This window comes from Vidua macroura, chromosome Z, assembly GCF_024509145.1.
Source record: "Vidua macroura isolate BioBank_ID:100142 chromosome Z, ASM2450914v1, whole genome shotgun sequence".
NCBI classification, from domain to species: Eukaryota; Metazoa; Chordata; class Aves; order Passeriformes; family Viduidae; genus Vidua; species Vidua macroura.
This window is the reverse complement of record NC_071611.1, coordinates 44929481-44954133: the sequence shown is the minus strand read 5'-3', so window position 1 is coordinate 44954133 and position 24653 is coordinate 44929481. Positions and strand designations below refer to the sequence as shown.

At 36.8% G+C, this 24653-nt stretch overlaps 1 protein-coding gene and 1 long non-coding RNA gene across 11 annotated transcripts; both read right to left on the bottom strand.

Moving 5' to 3' along the window:
• Positions 1–510: 510 nt before the first annotated feature.
• RNF170 (ring finger protein 170) lies at positions 511–24602 on the bottom strand. 10 transcript variants are annotated; one of them, XM_054003192.1, is made up of 8 exons: positions 24569–24602; positions 22110–22167; positions 15273–15416; positions 10316–10391; positions 8878–8989; positions 7829–7902; positions 5856–5960; positions 511–4099 (listed from the first exon to the last, which is right to left on the bottom strand). In XM_054003192.1, exons 3-8 carry the CDS (start codon positions 15407–15409, stop codon positions 3830–3832), a joined length of 774 nt encoding a protein of 257 aa, XP_053859167.1. In that variant the 5' UTR covers positions 15410–15416; positions 22110–22167; positions 24569–24602; the 3' UTR covers positions 511–3829. The 10 variants fall into 10 exon arrangements, with proteins under 10 accessions (XP_053859167.1, XP_053859168.1, XP_053859175.1 ...); XM_054003193.1 differs by having other exon boundaries at positions 8878–8986; XM_054003200.1 differs by lacking the exon at positions 24569–24602 and adding an exon at positions 24384–24509.
• On the bottom strand, positions 11145–12348 carry LOC128821847 (uncharacterized). The gene is made up of 2 exons (XR_008441249.1): positions 11499–12348; positions 11145–11249 (listed from the first exon to the last, which is right to left on the bottom strand). It is a non-coding gene; the product is annotated as an uncharacterized LOC128821847 (long non-coding RNA).
• Positions 24603–24653: the final 51 nt, after the last annotated feature.

Sequence of the window (24653 nt, the reverse complement as noted above, 5' to 3'; positions counted from 1 at the left end):
AGATGGAGCCAACCATGGATTGTTGGTGACAACAGCCAAGAATTGTTGGTAATAATACACTGAGAAAGAACAGGATGTGGCTGGAGAAGAGGCCATAAAGAGGTAGGGCAGCAGCAGCACATTTCTGGAGCTAGGACGGGTGATCTCTCTTTCCCTCTCTCCTTTCTTCTCTTTCCCCCTCTATAATTAATTTCTGTCTTTCTCTCTCCGCTTTCACCTTACACCTCTGTTCAAAATCCACTGCCATGTGTTCATAGAGGAGATAAGGTCCTAACTTAGACCAATTTCCATGCCAAGTATGTCATTTACTAATACAACTCTGTGAGTTTTTGTGGACCCTCTGACTTTTGTCATTCCTTTTGACCATGGGCAACTACAAATCTTGAGTACTCCCTTCCCCTCAAGGGTGGGATGCCACACTTAGAACTTTAATGCATGGAAGTGGAAAAAGGGAAAATAAAACAATATTGCATCCAGAAAGTCAATAAAATAAAATAATTCAAGAGAATCTCTTTAACAGCAATTTATTCTCATTAAAAGTAACAATAAGTAGTTTTAAATTCTTTTGTCTTAAAAATCTAGTGTAACATACTGCTACAGTTTTATGAAACTGATGGCAAAATTGTATCCCCAAACCACACTGTTGTGCCTGATTCTCACAGACATCAGTGGTGCGGCACACAAATAGCACAGAAATGAATCGCTCTATACAGTGATGATCATTAGGCCTCAAGATGCTACAAGTTATTTTGTAAGAGCTATTAAGTATAATTTTTGTTTTCCTGTTTGTTAATATTGCTAGAGAAATCAAATATTTCACATAGCTTTTGGTGCCCATGTGATCTTTTAAGAACTGTGTTTTATCCCCATACATCTTCCTGCTGTAGTTTTCCTTTTTTAGATTTTCCCCCCTTAGTGACACGCCTGCCCCATCTTAGGAGACAAAACTATAGCGATGTTTGCAGTCACTCTGCACACATTCTGAAGCCACTGTTCAGCCCTAACCCTTACCTTTCACATTGCTGACAAAACAACTTGGCAGCACACAATTCAGGAATACTACATGCTCATATTTTAATCTCCAGCTTCTTGGGAGTTCTAGAGCTTAGGTTAAGCTCAAGCTAACTACCAAGATAGCTAACTTATAGCTATTTCAGATTTGTGGAAAGGAGCAGTGGCCAGACATTCCAGGACAGATGCATCTTTGCATTACACAAAAAGGCCTGAACAAGTCATAATACTGTTTATCATTGGCTTGCAGGACCAGAAAAGAATATCCACAGGCAAGCACACATATTGCTGAAAAGAACAGTTCTAATTCTGTCAAGCATTTAATGTGCTGAATTTAAGATTACAATGTTACTCAATATTCAAAAGTAAGCAGAAGCCTCTGAGTGAAACCCTTCTGGCTATCACAAATGTACTGAAGAAAAAGAACATAGGGAAACTTTATATAGTCTTTCCGATGTGGTTTGTGTATGATTTCAGATATTCAAGATCCCCTTAGATGGGATAGGGAATTTCCACATGAACTTCACAGTAGCGCATGAAATTGGGAAATTCAAAGAAAACCAATCAGTAAGCAGATTCACGTACATCTGTATCCACTCTGGATTTAGAGAGTCGTGGGAAAATTATAATCATAGGGTAAAAGTATGGATGAAGTACCAGATCAACAAATTCCATGAACAAACTCCAATTACTCTACAAGAGCAGTTCACACTCTTCTCTAAGCAGATCTACAACTTAAACTCCAGGAGAACAGAGGGTGCTAAATTTACTCAATCAAAAAAGTATTTTTGGGGCTTGTTTTCAGCTAGATTTCTTGGGAAAGAAAACCCCAAACCCAAAAACAATACTTACAGCAAAACTGTAAAATCCTGTCTTACATAATATCCTAAACTACTATCTTGCTTTAAAATTGCACCTAACAGCTTATGAATATCTCACCCTTACTCAATAACACCTTAAAGAGTTTTAACTGAGGTAGCCAGTAAAACATCACCATACATTAGCAATGCCAACACAAGGTGAAAAGCTCAACCAAGATGCTCAAGAAAAGTTAGCTAGCATTTGCTTCCAAAAATGTAATTTTCTATCTTGCTCTTTTCCTCCAAATCATGCTTCACTTCTCTTTTCTCTTCTTGCCCATCTCTAACAAACAGCAACAAAGAAAAGTTTAGCTTTCCAGTTCGTTTGTAAAATAGCCTTGGATTTCCAAAACTGAATTTTCAAATGAAGAATCGGTGAACTTTGTTTTAAATCAATGCCATTTTGAACACTGACGGACAATCTGCACCCTCAATGACTGACACCTGAGGTTTCAGCTCTATCATCTTCCTACACATGCCTAAGTGCTAGAAGCTGTGGAAAGACACTTGTAAGGGGAAAACACAGAAGTGGTGAAAAGGTCCCTTTTATTTTAAGCCTCACCTATATATGTAAACACACAAAGAATCACCTATTAATTCACTGTCTTTCAAGTACTCAGGAAGTTAAATTGCAATTATCATTCCTCTAGCTAAAAAGTACAATGATCTGTCATATCCTGGACCTTTATAGTCACAATCATTGCTCAAAATGAGAGCATTTTCAAATTACTTGTATACCTATGATAGCCTATGCTCAATTTCAATGAAAAAAAAATCAGCTTTAAGGATAATTAATACCCTGGTATTTTTGAAAACATTTTCAAGATTTTTTTATGGTCCTTTATCACAGACTATTTTTCAAGATAATTCAGAACCTCTTCTATTGACATCCAAACCAAACAACCAACCAAACAAGAAAACTCCAACTGAAAATGACCCCAACATCTATGTTGTTTAGTACACATATCTTGCAGAATGTACATTTGGGTAAACATCTACACTTTACACATACATGTACATGTACTGTAAACATCCAGTTCTGACTTCGTTTTTTCAACCACTATTTGGAATTTGAGTGTCCTCTCCAACTGGCCGAATGTTTTAATGCATATACAGAAATGCAAAGTTGCATTTCAGACATATCGCATTGACCGAAAGCAGCACAAAACCTCTGCTTCTAAGATATATACTTACCAAATAAAAAAGTGTGAAGAGAAAAACCATGCTCTCACTAAAAAAAATAGAGCACTAATGAGTGTGACGTGCATAATACTGGTTTCTCAATGTAGAGCAGATACTGTGTATATATTCCCAAATATAAAAATAAAATGGTACAAATTGCATGCAATACAATTGCATGGTACATAGTGCAGTTCAAGCAATACCAAGGTATTATCCTTATTTTTCTGAAGCATGTGGACAAGAGCAAACTGCAGAGTGATAACTGTAATGTGGTCCTTGGGTTTCTTCTTCCATAGACAAACAAAGATTTTTATTTCAAAAATCTCTAGCCCACAACAGGGAGACATCAAACAATTCAGTCATGATAACCGTACTGTGAAGAATTTCTGAATTTTCTTACACATCTAGATTATGCAAAGGGCTTATTGTTTGAAGTACTTTTCTAGAACTCCTTTTTCAAAAACCACAACACACCAAAGAAAGTGTTTCCTGCTTTCATTATACACAGTTGTTAATCATGTGGAAGTAGATGAAGGTGGTTTATTATAACATTATAAAACTAACCTCATCCTTATGAAGCATATGTAATGCACAAATGAAAGATTCCAGTTAAGCATCACCATACACTAACCATTTATGTTTGTATAACATAACCAGCTAAGAAATTGTTACTACTGAACTCATACACAGGCACCTTGCTATATCATACTTATGTTATAGATTTCTTTTTAAAACATTCCACAACTGACTCTGCTTTTAGGTCACTTTTGGCCATTTCATCTATTTAGACGCTGTGTTACCACTTCTCTGTACATGATAGAGATATATATCAGCAGCAGAAAAATGACAAAGAAATCATCCAGGAACCCCAGAATTCCAAACAGAGCTTCAGGAAGAAAATCCAGAGGTGAAGCCAGGTACAGCAAGGCTCCAATCAAGCAGAGGAATATTCTGATGCGAAACATCCAGAAGAGGCCCCCTACAGAAAACATCTCCCTGAAAGCATGTCGCAATAAAGTGGGGAGATCCATAATTCTCTCCATAATCTATAAAGAAAGAATCTATAAGTTAGTATTTTGCTTTAGCAACTCATCCATACTAAACTGAAGTTTCTACTACTTCCTTACATCTTAGATTCTGTTAGTTTATAGGAATGAAAACAAAATCCGGGAAGTTAATTAGTTTAGTTTAACTGGGTAGAAAGTCATTAGAATATATTTTCTATATATTTTAACTGTTTTCAAGAAACAGTTAAACTGTGTTATTCTACAATGAAAAGCATACATTTAATAACATCACTAGAAAATATACTGTCATCTATTATGAAGAAAAGCAATGAATACTAGAGGAAAACAAATGACTGGGAAAGTGAGAAACGGCAAACAAGTTAACTGGAGTGAAATATTGATCAGAATGCAAGACAAACCAGGACTGCAAGAAAAAAACTAATAGGTAAAGCAGAATAGGTTACAGTTTTTCAGAAACACAATACCCCCTCTCCTGGTGCATAACCAGTGATTCACAGAAGTTTCCAAAGGATAGATGAAGCTTCAAAGTAAACTAAAGAACTAAATTAATCCATTCCTGGCTCCTTTCCATTTTGCTACTATGATTCTGCCAGCTTAGCAAGAGACTGCTCAACAGAAAATATTCAGGTTTTTGTTGTGATGAGTAGGGAGGGGTGAACTTTAAATTTTTTTTTATACTGGTTCCCTTCTATGGTATACAGTTTCTACATAAGAACTGTTAAACTCCATTAAAATGACTTATTGCCATAGCTGAATATGTTTTTGAGAAAGAAATTTTGTATGTGGTAACATTGTGTATAAATCAAAGACAATTCATCTAGTCCAATTAGGGCTTCAGTGTAGATTTCTGGCATGACCTCAGACAGGTTACTGGGGACTAGACACAGCTCGCAGAGAGGTCTAATGGAGCCTGAAAGGTAGTTTCAACCTCTTCTGGACAAAACCCATACATTTTGTGGTTTAGAAAAATACTCCTCCCTCTTCTATCTTTTTGTACTGTACATTTTTCTTGCTAATGTCTTCTTGCTATATCCAAATCCCATTACAAATGAAGACAAGCAGGGAGGTTACTAGTATGCATGTGTGTGCATTTCACCTTGCGAAACAGGACACGCACACAGGAGATGGGGTCACAAGGCTGACTTTCTAACATTTGTAGAACTTTGACCACCCCTCTTAGCTATTTACAGGAAAAAAAAATTCTTTTTTTCTTCACTCAGAGGGAAGAATAAAGACTGTAATATAATCTAGGGGAAAAACTAAAAAATCAAGACAGTGTACAGCTGTCTGAGGAGAAAGGCACAGAGTAGAACTTCATATTCATCTAATCAGTGTAAAAAGTCCAATTAAGTGAATATTCTTCCTTGCAGGTCATTTATTTCTTTAAGTACTTTTGCTGACTAGTTATTGATCCCTTCAAAATAATGACTCATATCTAAAAAACAACTTAACACATGACCACTTGAGAAAACTCAAGACTTATTAGATTCTCACTCACAGGAAAAAAGTAAGTTTTCATACATTTTCATAAATGACAAATAAATAATTTTGGGCTTGATCCAACCATTTCAACATGAATTTCCTAAAGAAAAGTTGCCTAGGCCCTAAGCATCAGGAAGAGAAAATCCATATCCCAGGGAAAGAAAAAAAAAAAAAAGAAAAAAAAAAGAAAAAAAAAAAAAAAAAAAAAAGAAGGAGGAAAAAACAAAACTACAAAAAATTTGCTCTCAAGCTTTCCTGACACCATTGACTTCCAAATTTACCCAAAACATACCGATCTGGGCTGTCCTGAAAATCTTCGATTGTAATCATTAACATCTTGAAACACTTGGGCTGCACCCTGCTGATCTTCACCAAAGAGTGGTAAGAATAGTGTTACCTAGGCACAGCAGAGAGATTATGTTACACAAGCAACTGTAAAACAGTCATCTTTAGTTAACTATATAGAAAAAACTTTGGTTTAGTTGAATAGTTAATAGGAAAATAAACTGAAAATTACTAGCATGGAAACTGTTATTAAATGTTAACTAATTAATTGCTTACAGCTCTTTACAGAATATTAATTTTTAAAGAGATTGTTAAAAAAAAGCATAAAAAACCTTCCTTTTAAGAGAGGCTTCCTAAACACCTAAATGCTTTATGTTTCATAAGTGGGAAAGAATGATTTGGAGAACAAAGTTAATTTACCAAATTAATCTAATTTTCTTTTCTAAACTGAAAATCAAATAAAGCAATCAATGAGGCCTTTGTTTTTCCATATTTTAGGATTGCCTTCCATGACAACAAACACACAGCAAAACTCATGGTTTTGCATATGGATCTTCATACCAAGATGAATTAAGAAAAAGATATTAACCTTCAACTATTTTGTACAGACAGAGAATTTTGTTCTGTTCTTGGGTTAACTTTCATGCAAACATAGAGAAATAAGATATATGTGAATATGACCTTATGTATGTTATCCTTCTGCACAGGAGTTGCTGAAAACTTAAGACTTCTATTTGGAAGCAATGTACAGGTATAAAATGCAGATTATCATGGGAAGTAGGGAAGGCATAGCACTTTAAATTATTACAGAAGCTTCATTATTATCTTCAGAAGCTTCCTCTCTACCTGGTGACTAAATACAAATCTATGTGGCAGTCACATTCAGAAATGAGAACATGAGCAGAACTACATTCAACTTCTGGCCCTGCCACAAACCTGTTGTATGACTCATGTTCATGTATACATCTTTCCCTTCCCCATTTATAAACCAGGGCTAGAACAAATACATAACCATGCAAACAGTGCCACCTAATATACCTGTAACTCAGAGGAATGTAAATGAAAATATATGTAAGGAAAGACAATTTAAAAACTCGCTTATTTTCCCCTTTTCCACCTTCCCCACCTATTATTTGTGTCTTTTTCTTCACTGGCTAAACTCTAAACCTACTCATTCTTCTTCCAGTCATATTTATTTTTCTTTTCTTCAGCTGTCTTCTTTCAGTCATTTGTCCTGCTGATACACACAATCAAAGTAGGATATTATGGAGGAGCAAGGGCATGAGTTACATAATTCATTAGAAGTTACTAGCTCTGTCCTTTGTGCACTGTTAAAATAAAGATGTACTTTTGTTAAAACACACTATCAGACTCAGAGATCCTAAGCCTTAATGAGTTGCAGGAACATATTTCAAACTGGCAATGTAAGTTAGTTGCGTAGGAAGTAAGTTAATGCTTGCTCTATGAAGATTAAATTAATAATACATACAAGTTAAAAATAGGACCAAAATAAGAAATTGACATGAACAGGTCTTTTGGTAGGGACAGAGGGAAGGGAGAGGGTATTTCTCAGGAACCAGTAGTGTGCTGCTACTGGCAGTCCATCACAACAGCCAAGCCTTTCAGATACAAATTATGGTAAAAGAAGTTAATAACATCCTGAATGGAGAGCATGAAAGGATCATAGTTAAAATCTCACAAATTTCTGTTTTCATAAACTCTTTACAGAAAAATAGCTGAGTTATCAGCACAGTTCACTTATGTTTGAGTGGCAGGAACAATCTGGAGCTATTTGTCAAAGCAAGAAGTTTGGAAAAACGGAATGTCCACCATTCCTGGCTCACATAATCCTCTGTATTTTTTCAGTTTCTCAGACTTCTTTATCTGCCAACCTCACTATTGTAGCTCACATGTGAGTGCCTTTTGGTAGGCTATCCTAGACAGCCAAACTGACAGGTCCATGATGATTTAAAATATTACCGTCTGTCTGCAGATCGGACAGCGGATGGCACCCAGCCATGAGCCATACCTCCAGTAGGCAATAATGCAGGAACCTGGTGAAGGTAAGGTACACACATTTAAACTCCTGAGATGAAAAATGCATCTCCTGAAATAATACGTTACATGGCAAGGGAAACAACAGAAAGTGTATATAAGCAGTTAGGTTAAATCTACGGTTTCTGATGTAATTTTGTGTACAGCATTCACTGAAGATACCAAGAACTAATGTCTTCAAATTCAATACTATTAATGAGAAAAATCCTGAGTAGGTTCAACTGAATCAGTAATTTTAAGGCATTATTTCCCGAAAACACAACAAGTTCAAAAATTAGAAGTCACAAAAATGTCAGGAGATATAAAATTTATGCTAAGAACTTGGCTTTATCATCATCAGTTTCAACAGACGAAGACAAATATAAAAATGTAAGTATTTTATCAATTCTCCAAACTTGCTTGTTTTTCCATTTAAACAACTAAGCATGGTATACACTATATACTTCAAAAAACCAGATGAATGCAGTGAAACAATTCTACTGGGAACCTGAGGGAGAGGAAGCAAAATCTTACATAGGCTGTCTGTATATTAACAGAGCCTCAAAAAAACACAGAACCAAGCACTTTAATCAACTGTGCACTCACTCATAACACTGCAGAACTTCCAAGAAAAAATATTCTAATAAATAATATTTTATTCTTTCTAAAACATTTTTTTAAAATAGTGCATTCTCAAATGTTCTTCAACCTCTTCAGTTTTTTACTAAACTGGAAACAAATTATACTTTTTGACATTTTAAAATTAAACAGTTTCATTCCTGATAGCATAGAAAACAGTGCAGCACACTCTTAAAGTGACTGTTTATTCATAAACTTATTTTCTCGACTATTTATATAAACTTATTTATTTTGCAGATGCAATGATAAACAGTTAAAAGCAAACAAAGCTTTGAATTAGGATGCCTGAGCTACTGCCAAAAGTTTGTATTTCTGTTCTGGTTCTAACTTTAGGACTAGGAGCTTTTCTTGCTTACCACAGAAGAGATGTCCACAGTTCGTTTCTATAGGAAATGTAGCCTGTTGCAAACAGACTGGACACGACATATCTGTATAGAAGTGATGCCGATCACCAGCAGAAGCATCCTGCTGGAACAGCAAGAAAACACAAAGTGTTGGAGATACTATTTTATATAAGCTTACTGAGTTCTAAAAAATAATAATAAATTGGTATTCATTCACTGTAAGTCAAACTGTCAAACGCAGAACTGAATTGAGAAATTCAAGGTTGAAATGAGAAATATATTTAAATGTAAAAATCAAACATACTTAAATGCATTGATTCAATAAGCAAGTTCTTGTGACAGGACCATTATTTTCCCTTCATCTCTTAAAAAAGTGTGTGCTTCAAACTAGTTAAAGACCACAAAGAAAGAACTTCCTTGGTCCTTCACACTGAGTCAGGTTAGACACACCGGAGCATGAATAACAAACTTGGATCTATATTGTTACTTCATTATCCTGAGTAGTTCTGTCCAGAGCCAGGTAACTGAACTGTGTTGCTTACCAGTTGCAGCATTTAGTGTTTCCAAGCCCAAACACAGATATCAGCCATGTGCATGTCACTGTCATGAAACACTTTTTCTCCCCATTTTGCCATATTTGTCTTCCACATAAATATGCACTGTCATTATTTCAAGAAGTATCATGATGAAAGACTGTTTTTAATATTCTCCAAAAGTATGGCCTAGACTCTTCCTGTTCAAAGTGGATGTAGTCATAGAATCATTGAATGGTCTGAGCTGGAAGGGACTTTAAAGATCACTAAGTTCCAACTGTCCTGCCATAGGTAGGGACACTTTCCACTAGACTAGGCTGCTCAGAGCCCCATCCAACCCTGCCTTGAACATTTCCAGGGATGACACATCCATAACTTCTCTGGGCAGCCTGTTCCCAGTGCCTCACCACCCTACAGAAAAGAATTTCTTCCTTACATCCCATCTCAACCTAGCTTCTTTCAGTTTAAAACCACCACTCTCTGTCCTGTGACTAGCAGCTTTGCTAAAAAGTTCCTCTCTGTCACTCACTTGCCTGGCTCTTGTTGCTGTGCCATTGTTCTGCTACCCACTGCTTATCAGTCTAAACATCTACCCCTGTCCTGCCTCAGCAAACTGTACTCCAGATATCCTTTCCTTTACCCTAAAGTTCCCAGGAACATTCCAGGAAGCGCACAGCATAATCTAACATACTCCACCTTGTGGCAAAAACTTAAAAAGAACTAGCCAAAATTTAGTTTTAATTACTTAATGCATCAATTAAAAAAGGCTACATTATCCCACAACTTGATGGATTTCAAGAATGCCTCTGTACAGTAAGTAAGCTCCCATAACTTTCAAAATCATCTTCCAGAACCTCAGAGAAGCCTGCAGCACCCCACATCAGAGAGCTGAATGTTGCCAACACTTGCTACAGCACCTGATCAGTTTGAAGCTGCTGACGAAGAGCTCGCACTAGCTCTTGATTTTCTGGATGTATGTTCTGATGTTCATTTCTGTGAAAGGAAATACAAGCAATAAAAAGCCCTGTGATCCAACACTGAAAAATAACTCACTGAAACAAATATGGAACTTGAACAAAGGACAAAACATCATTATTTCCTGCTAAAAATGATTTTAAAGGAAGTACAAATAATTAAGGAAACAGGAATTTATTCTGGATCCTAAAGTTACTTTGGACACTGAAAGCTGTACAGCAGCAAGATTTTTCAGAGACTCCACAACCAATCATTAAATCATGTTAAAACTAGATTTTAGTCTGAGAAAAAAATTAAGCCTTGAACCTACAAAAAATGAAATTGCTTGAAAACTATTTAATTAATCATGCAGAAATATTTTTCATTTTTTCTCCATTGCTAGTTTCTTATTTGTTGGTCTATTCATAAATTAGTAGTTTTTCACTCACTGCCTAAGTCATAGAGTTGAAACCTCCTAATTACTTCAATTTTATCTGCTACGTGACATTTGCATAAGAAAGGGTAGACAAACTTACATTTAGAATATTGAGTTTATGTAACTATCAGCAGATTGGATATAAAAAGAAACCACTCTTTTAAAATCACTCTCTTTTTAAAAAAAGAAATACAGGTTAGATATGCCATGAGGAATCATTGGGAAGGGCCACACTGAAGAAAGAAGGATGAATATATTACAAATTCAAAAGCACAATGGGACAGAATTGAAATTAAAAATGTGCTGACAACAATCAGAGGTGTTGAGTTATAATAAATATGAGTCAACAGCATATTAAAAATGTGAATTTTTATGCTTTATTAATTCATATGGATTTCAATGATGACACGTTCTGCTCAGCACTCTTGAGGTCTCAGCTGGATTCTGTTCTCCATTTTGCGCTAAATGCATAGAAACATATAGAGAAGTTGGAGAAAGTTCAGAAGATAATAAGAACTACTGCCCACATTTTTTATACATTAGAGAAAGACTTAAGTAATGTCAGTTTATATAGAAGATTGTTCATGGAGTGAAAAGGGGACAGGATAAGTCTTTCATTCTATAAATATGAGCAATTATTTCCCACAGTTATCTAAGGCTTGTGGAAACACATTTCTAACTATATAATGTACAAAATCAGACAAGTTTACCTCAGGCTATTTTGATCCATCCCTGACTAAAAGTTAAATCAAAAAACAGGTTGCAATGCTTCCAAGGGATATTGAGGTAAGCTGATCCTCTGTCAGAGATGAGGGCTGGACTGGTTGAACTTTCATGACATTTTCTGGTTGCAGTTATATTATATAATTTCCTCAATGGCTCTAGAAGCTTCTGCAATAATTTTCTTCAGTTAATGTGGGCAATCATAGTATTGCATTATTGCTCAAATATTTATTGCTAAAATGTTTAACATTTTGGCTGCTTCATTCTTTTTTCAAAGAGAAATAGACAAGTCCCGTCTTTTTCATGCTAATATTTACATGGTTATCTGTAAAAAGAAAATTTATTTCATACTAATGTAGGTGATATATGAAAGTTATATGATACAAAGTCTATATTAAAACCCTTCTTACGCACCTTTGGTCTCCATGAATCAGATTTTGTGGATGTTGTCTGTCATATATGTTATATGTATAGAAGTATTTTTCTGTTTGAAATGAACATATTTCACATCTTCAGTTTGCCAGAATGTTTGATATATCTTGAAATCAAATTTTATTCACACACAAGTGGAAGGTGTGAGTTGTAAGACAGCTTATTTTGATTTCTCCATAAACAACTAAATTTGCTACTGAAAGTGTTCATTTATATGACCTTACCCTGGTATCACATACTAGGCCAAAATCACGAGAGCATTTGCACAGCTGCAGAGGTACAGCATGTACTGTCACTTATGCATAAAATGGTGATGTAGCTGAAAACCATGCGATGTTCATGAAGGGACAGGCAGAGCTCAAGACATATCAGATTCATAACTTCTGTCATTCAATTAATGTAAGAAGATAACTGAAATAAATGAAAACCAATATGGTGCCCTGTCATTAGAGGCATTATCAAACACAAGCCAGAAAGAAATAAAGGAAAGGAATAGATGACGAGAAGAAACAAAGGAAAGGCCTTTTATTTCCCCATTTCTGACTGCTAGCAAGACAAAACTTGAGGAAAAAGGTCCCATGATGTGGACAGATTGTATTTTGTACCACAGAGGGCCCCGCCAAACTATTACTATTGGAAGGAAGAAGACTGCCTACTCATCCAGTGTGCAGTCTCACACAAGGAAAGAGAGTCACAGTACTTAAGGGGACTGGTGCATCACTGTGCACTGATGGACACTTAATTTTCAAGGACTAAGATCTCACTTCTGCTGAAAATAGTGACTTGATCTTATAATCAAACCATATGATGGATAGAAAAATTAGACTGAAAAATCTAAACCTGTAGACCCATAAACATGTAACAGTTCAGTTATCTAGGACAAATCCCTTGTAGGGAATTAAAGGATCAGGCTTCCTTTAATTTGCTGAATACACTGAATTTTCACAATCTCATTTGTAATGTGATCACCTACTCACCAGTTCAAAAGATGACGGAAAAAAATCTGGCTTAATTTTATCAAAATTTATAACTCAAAAGAAAACAGGCTTCACAAAACTATCATACAGTGCCTGAACTATACATCTGCAACTTGTTACATATGTTAAATATGGCTTGTAAGTTTCTCCACCAGAAACATGAATGAAGCCTTGATGTGATGCTTTATTGAGTTCTTTCACCTGGAAACAAGTACAACAATTATATCCTTTAACAGTTCTCTCCATATTCTGCTTCTGCCCCCTAAAATCTACTGCAACACATACTCCTTGCTGCTCATTTCCCTTTTGATTCAGCTCCTGCAACTATTCATCACCTTTTAAGCTTTCTTTCCTGTATACTTACCTGTGACCTGTTCCTACCCAACTTAAGTATTTCAGTTCTGTTGATACAGAAGCACAAAAGGCAAAGAAAAAACCTGAGGTAATGAACACTATATAAGCAACACAAAGACCACTGCACTGTCTAAGGTAACTAGAGAAGAAAAATAAAAGACTCTTTTACTCCCTCACTTCCGCCTCAGTGCTAAATAAATTAAAATTTTTGTACTGTACAGATTTTCTAGCATACTATGCAGATATTGATGGCAACAATACAAAGGAGATAGATGAAGAGTGCTGCTGAATACAGACAATTTTAAAAGATACCAGAAGGCAGAGCAGGGAGCTAAGAGGATACTGGTAAGACTTTCAGTTGTCAGTCATAGAATCACAGTTACAGAATATGCTGAGTTGGAAGGGACCCATCAGAATCATTGAGTTCAACTCCTGGCCCTACACGGACACCTCAAGATACATACGCCTGAAAGTATTGCCCAAAAACATCTTCACCTCCATCAGGCTGGTGCTATGTCTTCCCTGGTGAGCCTGCTCAGCCATCCACTGGGTGAAAAACTTTTTTCTGGTATCTTAACCTAAATCTCCTCTGACTCAGCTTCATGTCTCAAGTCCTCAAGTCCTGTCACTGGCCATGAATCATGCAATGCAGACCTCCAAAGTCTGGAAGCTTTGTGTTTTCAGTTTGTTTGCCCCTGCAGAAAATAAACCATCAAGGCATGTAACAGGAGTCACAGTCAAACTTTTTACCTACATCATTACACTGCAGAGGCAGTCAGTAACTAGCCTTATCTTCCTCCCTAACTCTTCATAATTGACACATCATTTCCCTGAACTTAATTTTGACTGAACTCCTGTTACTCTTGTCAACTTCTGACTCTTGTTCCACTCACCTTTTAAAAAATATTTCTTACTTGCCTTTCTAGAGTTCAAAAATAAAGTGTTAACTTTTAAACTAAACACTTAAAATTCAAGTCACAGCTGCTAAAAATGTCAAGATGAAGGGTAGAAAAATCATAACAGAGCAGATAAAAAAGAGGCATTATTAAAGTAATTTAAGTAACTGAAACAACTTCAGGAAAAAAAAGGCAAGGTGAAGTGAATGCCTTTCTTAAGATTCCTTTGTGATCTCCTGGTCCTGCACAGCAGCACTGCTTTGCAGTCCAACCAAGTTTTTCCACCTACAGCTTATTTTGTAGCTTGTTCTCAAGTAACTCTACCTCAGCAATATTTCTCACGTGGACATATCCTCTTCAAGTTCCATGATGCCACTGTTTCAGTAAAACTGAGTTCCCTTGGTTTTGAAAACTCTTCTGTGTTCAGAAGTTTGCACACATCAATAAAATACAATAAAATACAACAAAATACAATACAATACAATACAATACAATACAATACAATACAATACAATACAATACGCCAGTCTGAAGCTCAGACTCATTTTCCCCAAACACATAGTTTGTTGGGATGCAAAGAAAAATTCTGAAATCAAAATAAGCTTTGATGATTTGATCATTACAGTTACTGAATTCTGAACTTAACACTTTGCTGTATGGAATGCATATTGCAATCCACTGTTTTATAGCATATTCATTTGAAAAAAAAATCAGTCAATTTATTTGGATTTGGGTTGTTGTTTGCTTGTTTTCTTGGAAGGAGACTGCAGCTAGAACATACATTAGAGGAATATATCCAATTTTAATCTTGGAGTTGTTGACAAATCTGTACTTTTTAACCAAATACAACACAGCAGCCATATAGACTGTGAATTTAACCTTTTTCAGTCTTAAGGCGTGATGAACACTACTCAGTTTGATTATCTGAAGATAAGGAAGAGTTAAACTCAACTTTCGATTCTAGCTGTGCCAAGCAATTAGTTAAACATAGTAAGCAATCAAACAACCACTGCTTTACAGTTTTTATGTACCAATGCACGAAATTGTCAAGAAAGTTAGGATTTTTATAAGAAATTAATAATTCCTCTCAACACATTCTCACCTTAAAAGCGTATATACCAGAGCAGCAATGAAAGTGAAACTGACCACAACTGCCACCAGTACCTGGTCACTTACTCCTTCTATAACTGAATCATTATCTAGCTTCAAACTCTGAACTTCTGCTTGGTGACTGGCCATCACAGCTCTAAAATGCAAGAAGAAATATATACATATACATATATTAAAACATACGTGCACAGACATTTTAAACACAGTTACAAGCATATGTAAACAGAATAGTCATTGTTGGGAGAAAAGTGTGGTACAAAAAGAAGGAATGTATCCATTTTTACCAAACACTGAGTTTGATGTAGAGGTCTTATGCAGTAGTAAACAAATCTTAAATGACTGTGTTATGATTTAAAGTTAAAAAAAATTAGTCAGATAGTTTACCTTGAAATCTTTATAAGATAAATTGCACAGGAATAGGTCATTACTGAGCTGGCCATATTCTAAGGACAGTCTACTGAAAAAAAATTTAAATGACTCTGCATTATCAAGAATTTTAGCTATTACACACCACATAATTCCTGGTAAGCTAAGCCAACACAGAAACTTAACTTCCACCACTTACACAAATGAAGAAACAAGGACATTTTGGTTTTAGTGTTAAATGCCCATTTGGATACACAGGAATCACCCAATACATTTTAAACTTAATTTTCTTTTTCTGTGCATTACCAAACTTTAGCTGGAAACATGGGGAAAACTTGAAAGAAAAACAGTATTATCAGGCTTCCTGAGTTAAGACTCATTTTATATTTGTTTCACATTGTTAGCCATCAGTGACTAAGGCTAACATTTATTAACCTATAGCACTAACCGACAGCTGGAAACATGCAAAATAAAATAGTTTCCAACCCACTGCTGAATTATTGCTGTTGCAATCAGGAAGTGAAATGAACTATGGCTGTGAATATTCTGAAATCAGAACGGTTAAGCTAACTCTGTCAAATTACATGAAAAGTCATACTGTAGCTCTGTCCATACACAATTGAAGTATTTTCCATGAAACTGACATAAAATCGCAGTATTGGTTTCTGAAGGCAGGTAAGACTGGTATCTTTTTCTCTGTTTCCTAGTTCAGCTTGCAAGCTTTCATCAGTGTTTCATTGCACTTCACAGCTCATGTGTAATTTTTAATTTACACCTCGCTGTCTAGCAAGTAACACCAAACACCCTCTGGCCTTGAATTAATTGCACAATTGAAATAGAGTACAAGTCATCAGGATTTTAGTGGATACCTGTAATGACTACCCTGGCAAAATTTCAGCATGTCAGTCTATTGCAAATAGAAAAGCACAATCTTTTCTCTAAGACAGGTACTCTCACCCTCCACATTTTTTCTAGTATAAGCAGTGGAGCTTTTTTCAAGCTTCCTTAAGTTTGTGGGAGTTGCCTTCTGTAGCAGGAATACAAGAGAAGCTGATACATTCTAAGAGTATTGTTAAGAAGTGTAAGTGGTATGAGAGCAGAGCAAACTCATGGAGAATAAGGGGAGATTTCATTATTTGTCGTATTTTTGGGCTTTCGCTGTGAATACTAAAATGGAATAATGAAGCATATATGAAGTGAAACAATAAACTAACTTATCCAAAGTGTGCTAATCTGAACTGAGACTATTATTTCTGTAACTATAGTCAAATTTTTGCTAATTACACCTTTCAACAAGCAACTGTGTCACAGTATTTGGAAAGAGTAACTGCTTTTAAAGGTGGAATACCAGCAACTCATAGAAAGGCATGTTTAAAGCAGGTCAATATTTACACACATTTCATATATACTAATGAATAAAAGACCAGATCTTTGTGGAAAGGTCTTACATAGGAACATGGGCCTACACAAGGAGTTAGAGCATTTCTCTGCATAGCTAGTTATACAATTACATTCCTATAGCTAAAGTCATGAGGTTAAGGTGTTGTGAAATTTTTCTGAACAGTGGTTCCCTGGTGCTGAGGATCTGGACTGGCAGGTGTGGTGTGATGCCTCCCTAGCTCAACATTACCTGCCTGTACACTTAATTTCTTTGCACATCCTGTCCTGAAGAAGCTTCTCTTTCTTACACTGCATCATTCTGAGACAGCCATTTTCCACAACTGTGCATGCTGATATCTTCAATTTCTATGTTTTTCCTCCTTAAGTATCATGATCAGTCGACTAATTTTTACCCTGTCCCACTGTTTTTTCTGGGTTGACCACTCAGAAGAAAATCAGAAGTAAATGCCAGGGAACTGGTATAATTCCTCCTTAGTTCCACATCAATTCTGTTAGAACTGATGTCATGTCATTGGCATGTTATACCAACACACAGTTGACAACTACATCCCATTAAGTATTACACGGAGTTTTGGTTTTGGGTTTTTTTTCAGAAATTCCTGTTATGTCAGAGACATACAGATGATTTAACTGTACCTTTGGAAGGCAAGCGCTTCTTATATTAACACCTGAACATCCTCTGTCACTGCTTGCTTGATGCACTTTGAAAACAACACATGGATTTTCAATATCACACCAATTTAAATCAGTTTCCCTGAACAGCCTTCAAGACATCTACTCCAGCTCTGCCCTCTCTGTACTCCTCTGTTCCCTCCAAATTCTTATCTGCCTAGCATTAATAGCACTCACTGCATCTGCTTGCTTTAATTTCTGCTCACCTACCTTTTTTGAAATACCAAGCTAAGGTGCCAAAGTTAGCATCAGAATATGAAAATGAAATACACAGATCCTCCTCACTTTCTCTTCCTTCTTGCACATAATGCCAGTTACTTATATCAACTTCAGCCCTTCATTTTGAAACATATGTAACTTTCCCAATAACTTTTTTGACATAAGCATAGTTTTGACAAGAAAACTTGCACAGTCTTTCTCTCCGCATAAACACCCTGAGACATTTTGTCTTCACTTATGTATCAATACCACAATGACAATATAGAGGAGGAGTGGAATCTGCCTCAGTCTCACTCCCAGCTGCTTCTATCACTGAATTCTAGAGAAGATAAACTATTAATGCTTAATGCCCATGTTGTTCATTTACTTACATTTAATTTACTTGCTGTTTCTGGACAGCCAACAAGTGCTGTGTATATTTTTCTTATTACTTCCAACACTTTCTCTCCATAATATCAGTGCACAGGAGAGCTGATAAGACTTGTGTAGACTAGGTACTACAAAACAGAACAAAAGAACCAATACATACTTTCTCTGAATTCATGCCTCAGTAGAGACAGTAACAATCTCCTCCTCCCCCTCCTATCTCTGAGATAGCATGTTAAAAAAAGCAATGTCTACAAAGAAAATGGTAAAATACACTAATAGAAAAAAATGTCTGTCTGAAGGAGGAAGGAATTTTGTGATTTCAAGGTTATCTTGAGTGTTTTCAAACAAAATACCCAGAACTGGAGGTTTGCAGTTCATGTTTCTTCAAGTGCAACTACAACAGCCAAAGAGTGATCCGCAGTGGTTTGAATGTATGATAGGCTAAAAATAGCTTCTAAGAAATCTTGCCTCACAGTGCATGTGTTCAGCAATTGTTGCTCTTTCAGCTGGTACAACTAAGAAGCAAGCTAAAGGAGATTTAAATAATGTAATGAAGACTCAGTCTTCGGAGACAGCCATCCTTGATAAAGACCAAGTGTGTGTCAGAGAAACCTTCCAGAATCAGACTTTATTACATATATCTAATCACTCCTAAAATAGTCACGGTTAATAATTTGATGCAATTCAAGAGTGAGTTAGTATGGCTCGTACTAAATTCCATCCATTGATCCATTACATTTTTCCAGTTATGAAAAAATGACAGAATTTCATCAACCTTTTCTCTTATAATTATTTCCAGATCTGGGTTCTATATCACAGGCTTTCATACATTAAATTACTTTAAATTTCTTTCTTTCTTTCTTTTCTGTAGGCTTATGTTATCTTGTTGCTTTCTAAAATTGCAAAGAAAGTTTGAATTTTTTTTATTGCTCTGTTTCTACTCTTTAATACAATAAATTAATTCCTGTCTACACTAGCTCTGGGAAAAGTACCAACTGTATAAGATTACTTCAGGGGAAAAATGGCAGTAACTGAAAATAGATTAAATTCTGATAAATGATTTCTGGTTATACTTGAGACTTTTTCTCTTTTTAGCCATTTCATAAGGATGGCTTTCTTAAATGCAAGCATAACTCCACCCTATGTTCCATTGAGAGGATGAAAACCAAGCAACGTCTAACAATACTCACATCAAAACTGGAATTTATACAATTAACTTCAGAATTTTAACAGTATCTATTGCAATTTTAAAAACTGAAAAAAAATGCTGGGCCTTTTTCCTACTTCAAAAACAACACCACCAAAGCCCAAATCTTAAATTCCAAGTTTATTTCATTTTATCTTCAGACTATTGGCACTTGCTTCAAGTAAAACAACACAGAAGAGGGGGAAAAGACAGGGAGTTACTCCTCCATTCCATTTGGGCTAGCTAAGTTACAGCTTGACATTGCATCCCAGTAGACTGGGATCTGGTTCATCTCTATGAGGGTTCTTGATGGCTAGAGAGTATACACAACCTCAGAGTAAATTGTCCACAAAAGGTTTTGCAATAGAAAGGAATGCAATTTACTGTTTGTAAAGTTCATACAGTTTTATTTGTAAATCTGTCAGTAATTAATCATCTGTACAGAAAATCACCTTGTTTATTACCAATTTTTCTCAGAGTGATCACTGACAGAAGGTAACACTAATTTTTTTTTACATTTAAAATAAGAATCTACAGATATTTCTAAAGTTACATTTTCCCCTCTGTGGTTATGTATGAACAATGCATGCAAATTTAAGCAAAAAAAAAAGATAACCATAATGAGCAACATTGCAAGTACAATGGCTTTTATTCTTGGAAATTCATACAGATCACATTGAAGTGTGAGGGAATGAAGACATACACTAGTGTGGATGTATTATTTCTTAATTTTTCAGATCTGAAAAGTATTATTAGGACTTACAATGTTCAACATAAAGCACAGCTATAACAAAACCCTATGCCATGACTCAGAGAGTTTTTCACGTCTTCATATTTTCATAAAGACATGAAAAACAATCCAGTCTTTACCAGGCTCTCTTGATGTCTGAGAAGTAAACAATGAAGTAACACACAAGCAACACTGATGTGATATACAAGTTATGAACCTTAATGTATTGACTTGGTGAGCATGGTGCAATTTGCTCAACATCTGAAAGGTAATCTGAATAACAATGTGTCCAAATGGGATGGGCTGGGAGTGAACTGGATGAGGAAAATGGAGTTTTGGGTTTTCATTTATTTCAGTTTTATTTTGAGTGTTTTCCTCTTGATGCAGTACTGGCAGCCACCACCAGTTCTTGAAAAAAATTAAATGTTAATTATAAAGTGATGGTGGGCCAGCGTGGAAGCCAGAACCTGTAATTCCTTTTGCCAGTTGCCTTTTATTAGCAAAAGCATCGCCCCCACCATTTGAAAAAGCTGCTTAATTTGTAGAGGTTGTGTGTTTTCCAGGATAAGCTAATTAATCTCCAACTAGTCAAACACCACAGGTCACACTTAAGATCAAAAAGGCTTTAACCCCTCATATTTTCTTCTATGCAAGAGAAACATAAAATTGGTTTAATTTGTATCAAAATGTTTCTAATAAGACTGGCCTGTTTCAGATAACATGAACCAACTTTTAAGAATTTAAGCATACTGAAACAGAGCATACTTATTCTGTAATCTACTCCCTGAACACATATTAGCTTATGTTCAAATATCTATCGGCATAAATTTAGCATATTTTATTTATGAGAAAAACAGGCAAAAATTCCCAAAGACAAACTTTATATGTAGGGCAAAAATTGATACCTGTCTCATCAGAAGCTATCTAATTACTTCCTGCTCCAGTGTAGTAGCAGGTCATGGCCCTACTCTGTGGTTGACAATGGGACTTTGTGAATTGATTTGACTCAGCGAACTGGATCCTACCTACAGTTATTTATGCACTCTTTCTTTAAGAGTCCAAAGACTCTTAAGACCCAGACTGCATTCAGAAACAATTAACAACAGCAGGCAAGAACTTCACATCATGAACAGTGGAAGTGTTGAAGACTACGAGTTTACTAGCCTAAATCCTAAATCAGCTAAATCCTGAGGTGATAGATTTTATCCAGTTTTCTTAGTGTACTTAGTGTTCCTTAGTGTCCTTAGTGAAGTTGGATTTCAAAGAAGTGATGTAGGCAAATATAACATTATAGAACAGAAATAATGGAAAGGATTGATGGTGTACTTAGAAAAAGTGTTTCTGAGGAAAAAGGATTTATTAGCTTTTCATTTTTGTGAGCACAGTCTTACTTGAATAAAGCACCACACAACAATCTCTAGTACTATGTATCTCCCTACATTATAAAAATCAGTAGGAGAAAATTCAAAGGTCACATTTATTAATGGAAATTTTAAAAAAATCTAACATAGCAATATATAAATTGATGAGATATATTCTGTGACAAGGCTGTTAAAACTGACTTAGGATTATCCTACTAGAATTTCATGCAGTCTGTTAATTCATCATTATTATGAGTTTGCATCAACTTTGTGTTTACAAGTCAGTTCAGCTGGTACAGAAATACAGCCAAACTCAGCAGTATAATATTCAGTTATACGCTTACCATGAACCACCTTTGCTTTCAAGACAGTGCTGACTACATTTAAGTGTGTGCATACTCTTTGCAAAAGAGAATGGAAAAGGCCTGAACAGTCTTGCCAAGAGAGAGGAGAGGGAAATTTCAGTAGGAAAAAAATGATTTTGTTGAGTATATCTTACAAAAACTGACCAACTGAGGCACTTGCCTGATAAAGCAGGTTTCTGCAAGGTCTGAGGTCAGTAGTCTCTGAGGCACATTTTTTCCTAAAGAGAAAAAAGAAGAAGAAAAAAGAAAGTAGATATTCTACTTTTGCTGATGGAATCATGCTTTGCAAATTAAAAGTAATGCAGCTGCAAACAACAGGTGCAAGGCTGTGAGGGAAAATAATCCAAAATTAATATACCATTCTGCTGAGAAAACAAAACAATATTTTTTCTCCTGAGCACAAAACCATGTGGATGGCTTGAAGCAAAAACACAAATTCAATGGCCTGTTTAGCATTACTATTCTGAATATCTGGCTGGATGATGTATGACTTGTGTAAAACAGTTCCCAACAAAGTTTTCCACACTTCATAAGGCAAAAACATACTGAAACGTACAGAGTTCTGAACAAACCAGAGGGTGGAACTGAATTCATATGCAGATAGGAGCATGAGAAAGAGCCTGCTAATGCCTTCAGCTTGGATACCTGACTTTCTTGGCCAGACAGGAAGAAAAAGAAAATATTGTCACTTCATTATAATAAAGTTTATTGGACTATGGTAGTACTTCACCTAAGCATGAGGAGGCTTCAGATCTCTCAGGAAAAGTGCCCAAGAATTCCTTACTGTAGAAAGTGCTACCTCCATATGCAGCCTCATATCTAAAATAGATAGCAAAGCAAAAAAGCAATACTGTATTTGTTTGTGTCAACAAAATACAAGCTACACCTCGTGGCAACAGGCAAAGCAAAGAGTGGGAAAAGAGATGTCCTAGGTTCCAACAAGTAGATTATACAATGAGATCAGTAAGAAAGTATTTTCCTGGGAAAACTTGAAAATTTTCATAACTCCTACAATACTCTTCAAAAGAAGAGTTCAAAAGAAGCTTGCATAAAGGGAGCCCTCAGCTTTTGTTCATGTTATTAATTCATTAAATGGAAAAAGTCAGAGAAAACAGGGAAAATAGTGACAGTTTCCACATCTGTGACCCTTCCTGTTTATACAACCCTCCACTGTTATCAGTGCCTTGTGCCTGCCACTCCACACTGTCAGGCCCATTGTTAACTGATAGGGAACTGCAGAACTTATCATGATGCCACACACTCCCATTGCAAATTTCAAATAATCCAAAATCCAACACACTATTGACAAAGAATTGCTTGAACTCCTCAGGTGACCCATTTGCAGCATGACGGAGAGCTTCTCTGGCTGGGACACAGCAAGGATACAGGGGCACTCTGGCCACAGACAAACTCCTTGTTTTTGAGATAAAAAAAATAATTTAATCACCTGAAGAATCACACAGAACCAACTAAGCTGGAAAAATCACTGAGAGCATCAAGTCCAGTCTAAGACTGAACACCTCCCTATCAGCCACATCATGACACCAAGTGTCATGTCCAGTCTTTCCTTGAACACCCATTGGGACAGTGACTCCACCAGCTCCCTGGGCAGCCCATTTCGATATTTAATCATCCTTCTTCCTAGTCACCACTTGCAAATAGTTTTAAGCAAGTAACTTATAGAATTGCAGAATGTCAAGAGAATGGAAAGAACCTTAAAAGATCATCCAGTCCCAACATCTCCATGTCACAAACAGGGACACCTCTCACTAGACCAGGTTGCTCAAGTCTTATCCAAACTGGTTTTGAATGTTGCCAGGGTTGGGGCATCCACAACCTCCTTGGACAACTTGTTCCAGCATCTCAATGTCCCTGACAGTAAAAAAATCCTTCCTGCTATCTAGCCTAAATTTCCCTTTTTAAGTTGAAACCCACTACTCCTTGTCACTACAGTTCCTAACAGAGAGTCTCTCTCTGGCTTCCCTGCAGACCCCATTTAGATACTGGTAGGCTGCCTATTCATTAAATTTACCACTGCAGGGCTTTGTTGAAAGGAAGCTAATGTCGTTGTCTTCCCCAAAAACAGAGGAGAAAGTCGTCAAGGCGGCTCCATACACAAGCGAAGCCACACTAGATACTAAGACTATGATATGTCTGTGGGTGCAAAGTCATTCCCTACTCAAAAGGACGAAAACCTTGTGGGGGCTGCTCCTTTCACAAACAGAAGGAAGTCTGCGGGTGAAAGGTCATTTTTCTACTCCAAAAAAGAGAGAAAAACCTTGTAGGGGCTACTCCATCCAGAAGCCGGGCCACATTACACACCAACATTGATAATGCCTGTGGTACACCATCCTCATAAACCCACGCTCCCACCCCCGCCGGTGGTCCTAACCAGCTCCTCCACGCCAAGACACACACACACACACACACTCACGGAGCCGGGGGAGGCGCTGCAGACTCCTCCTACCCGAGGGCCCGGCGGCGTACGAGGTGCCTCGGCGGGCATGCAACAGAGGGGTTCGCGTCTCCCTCACCGTCCCCAGTCCCCCCCGGCCGGCTGTGAGGGGCGGACAGCCCAGCCCGGTCCGCTCCAGTCCCGCCCGCCCCGCTCAGCGGTACCTCAGCCGCCGCTCGCCGCCGGCCTCGCGGCCCCGCCCCGTCCCCCCGACGGCTCCGGGTCGCGCCTCGTCCCCCGCCTTGCGGC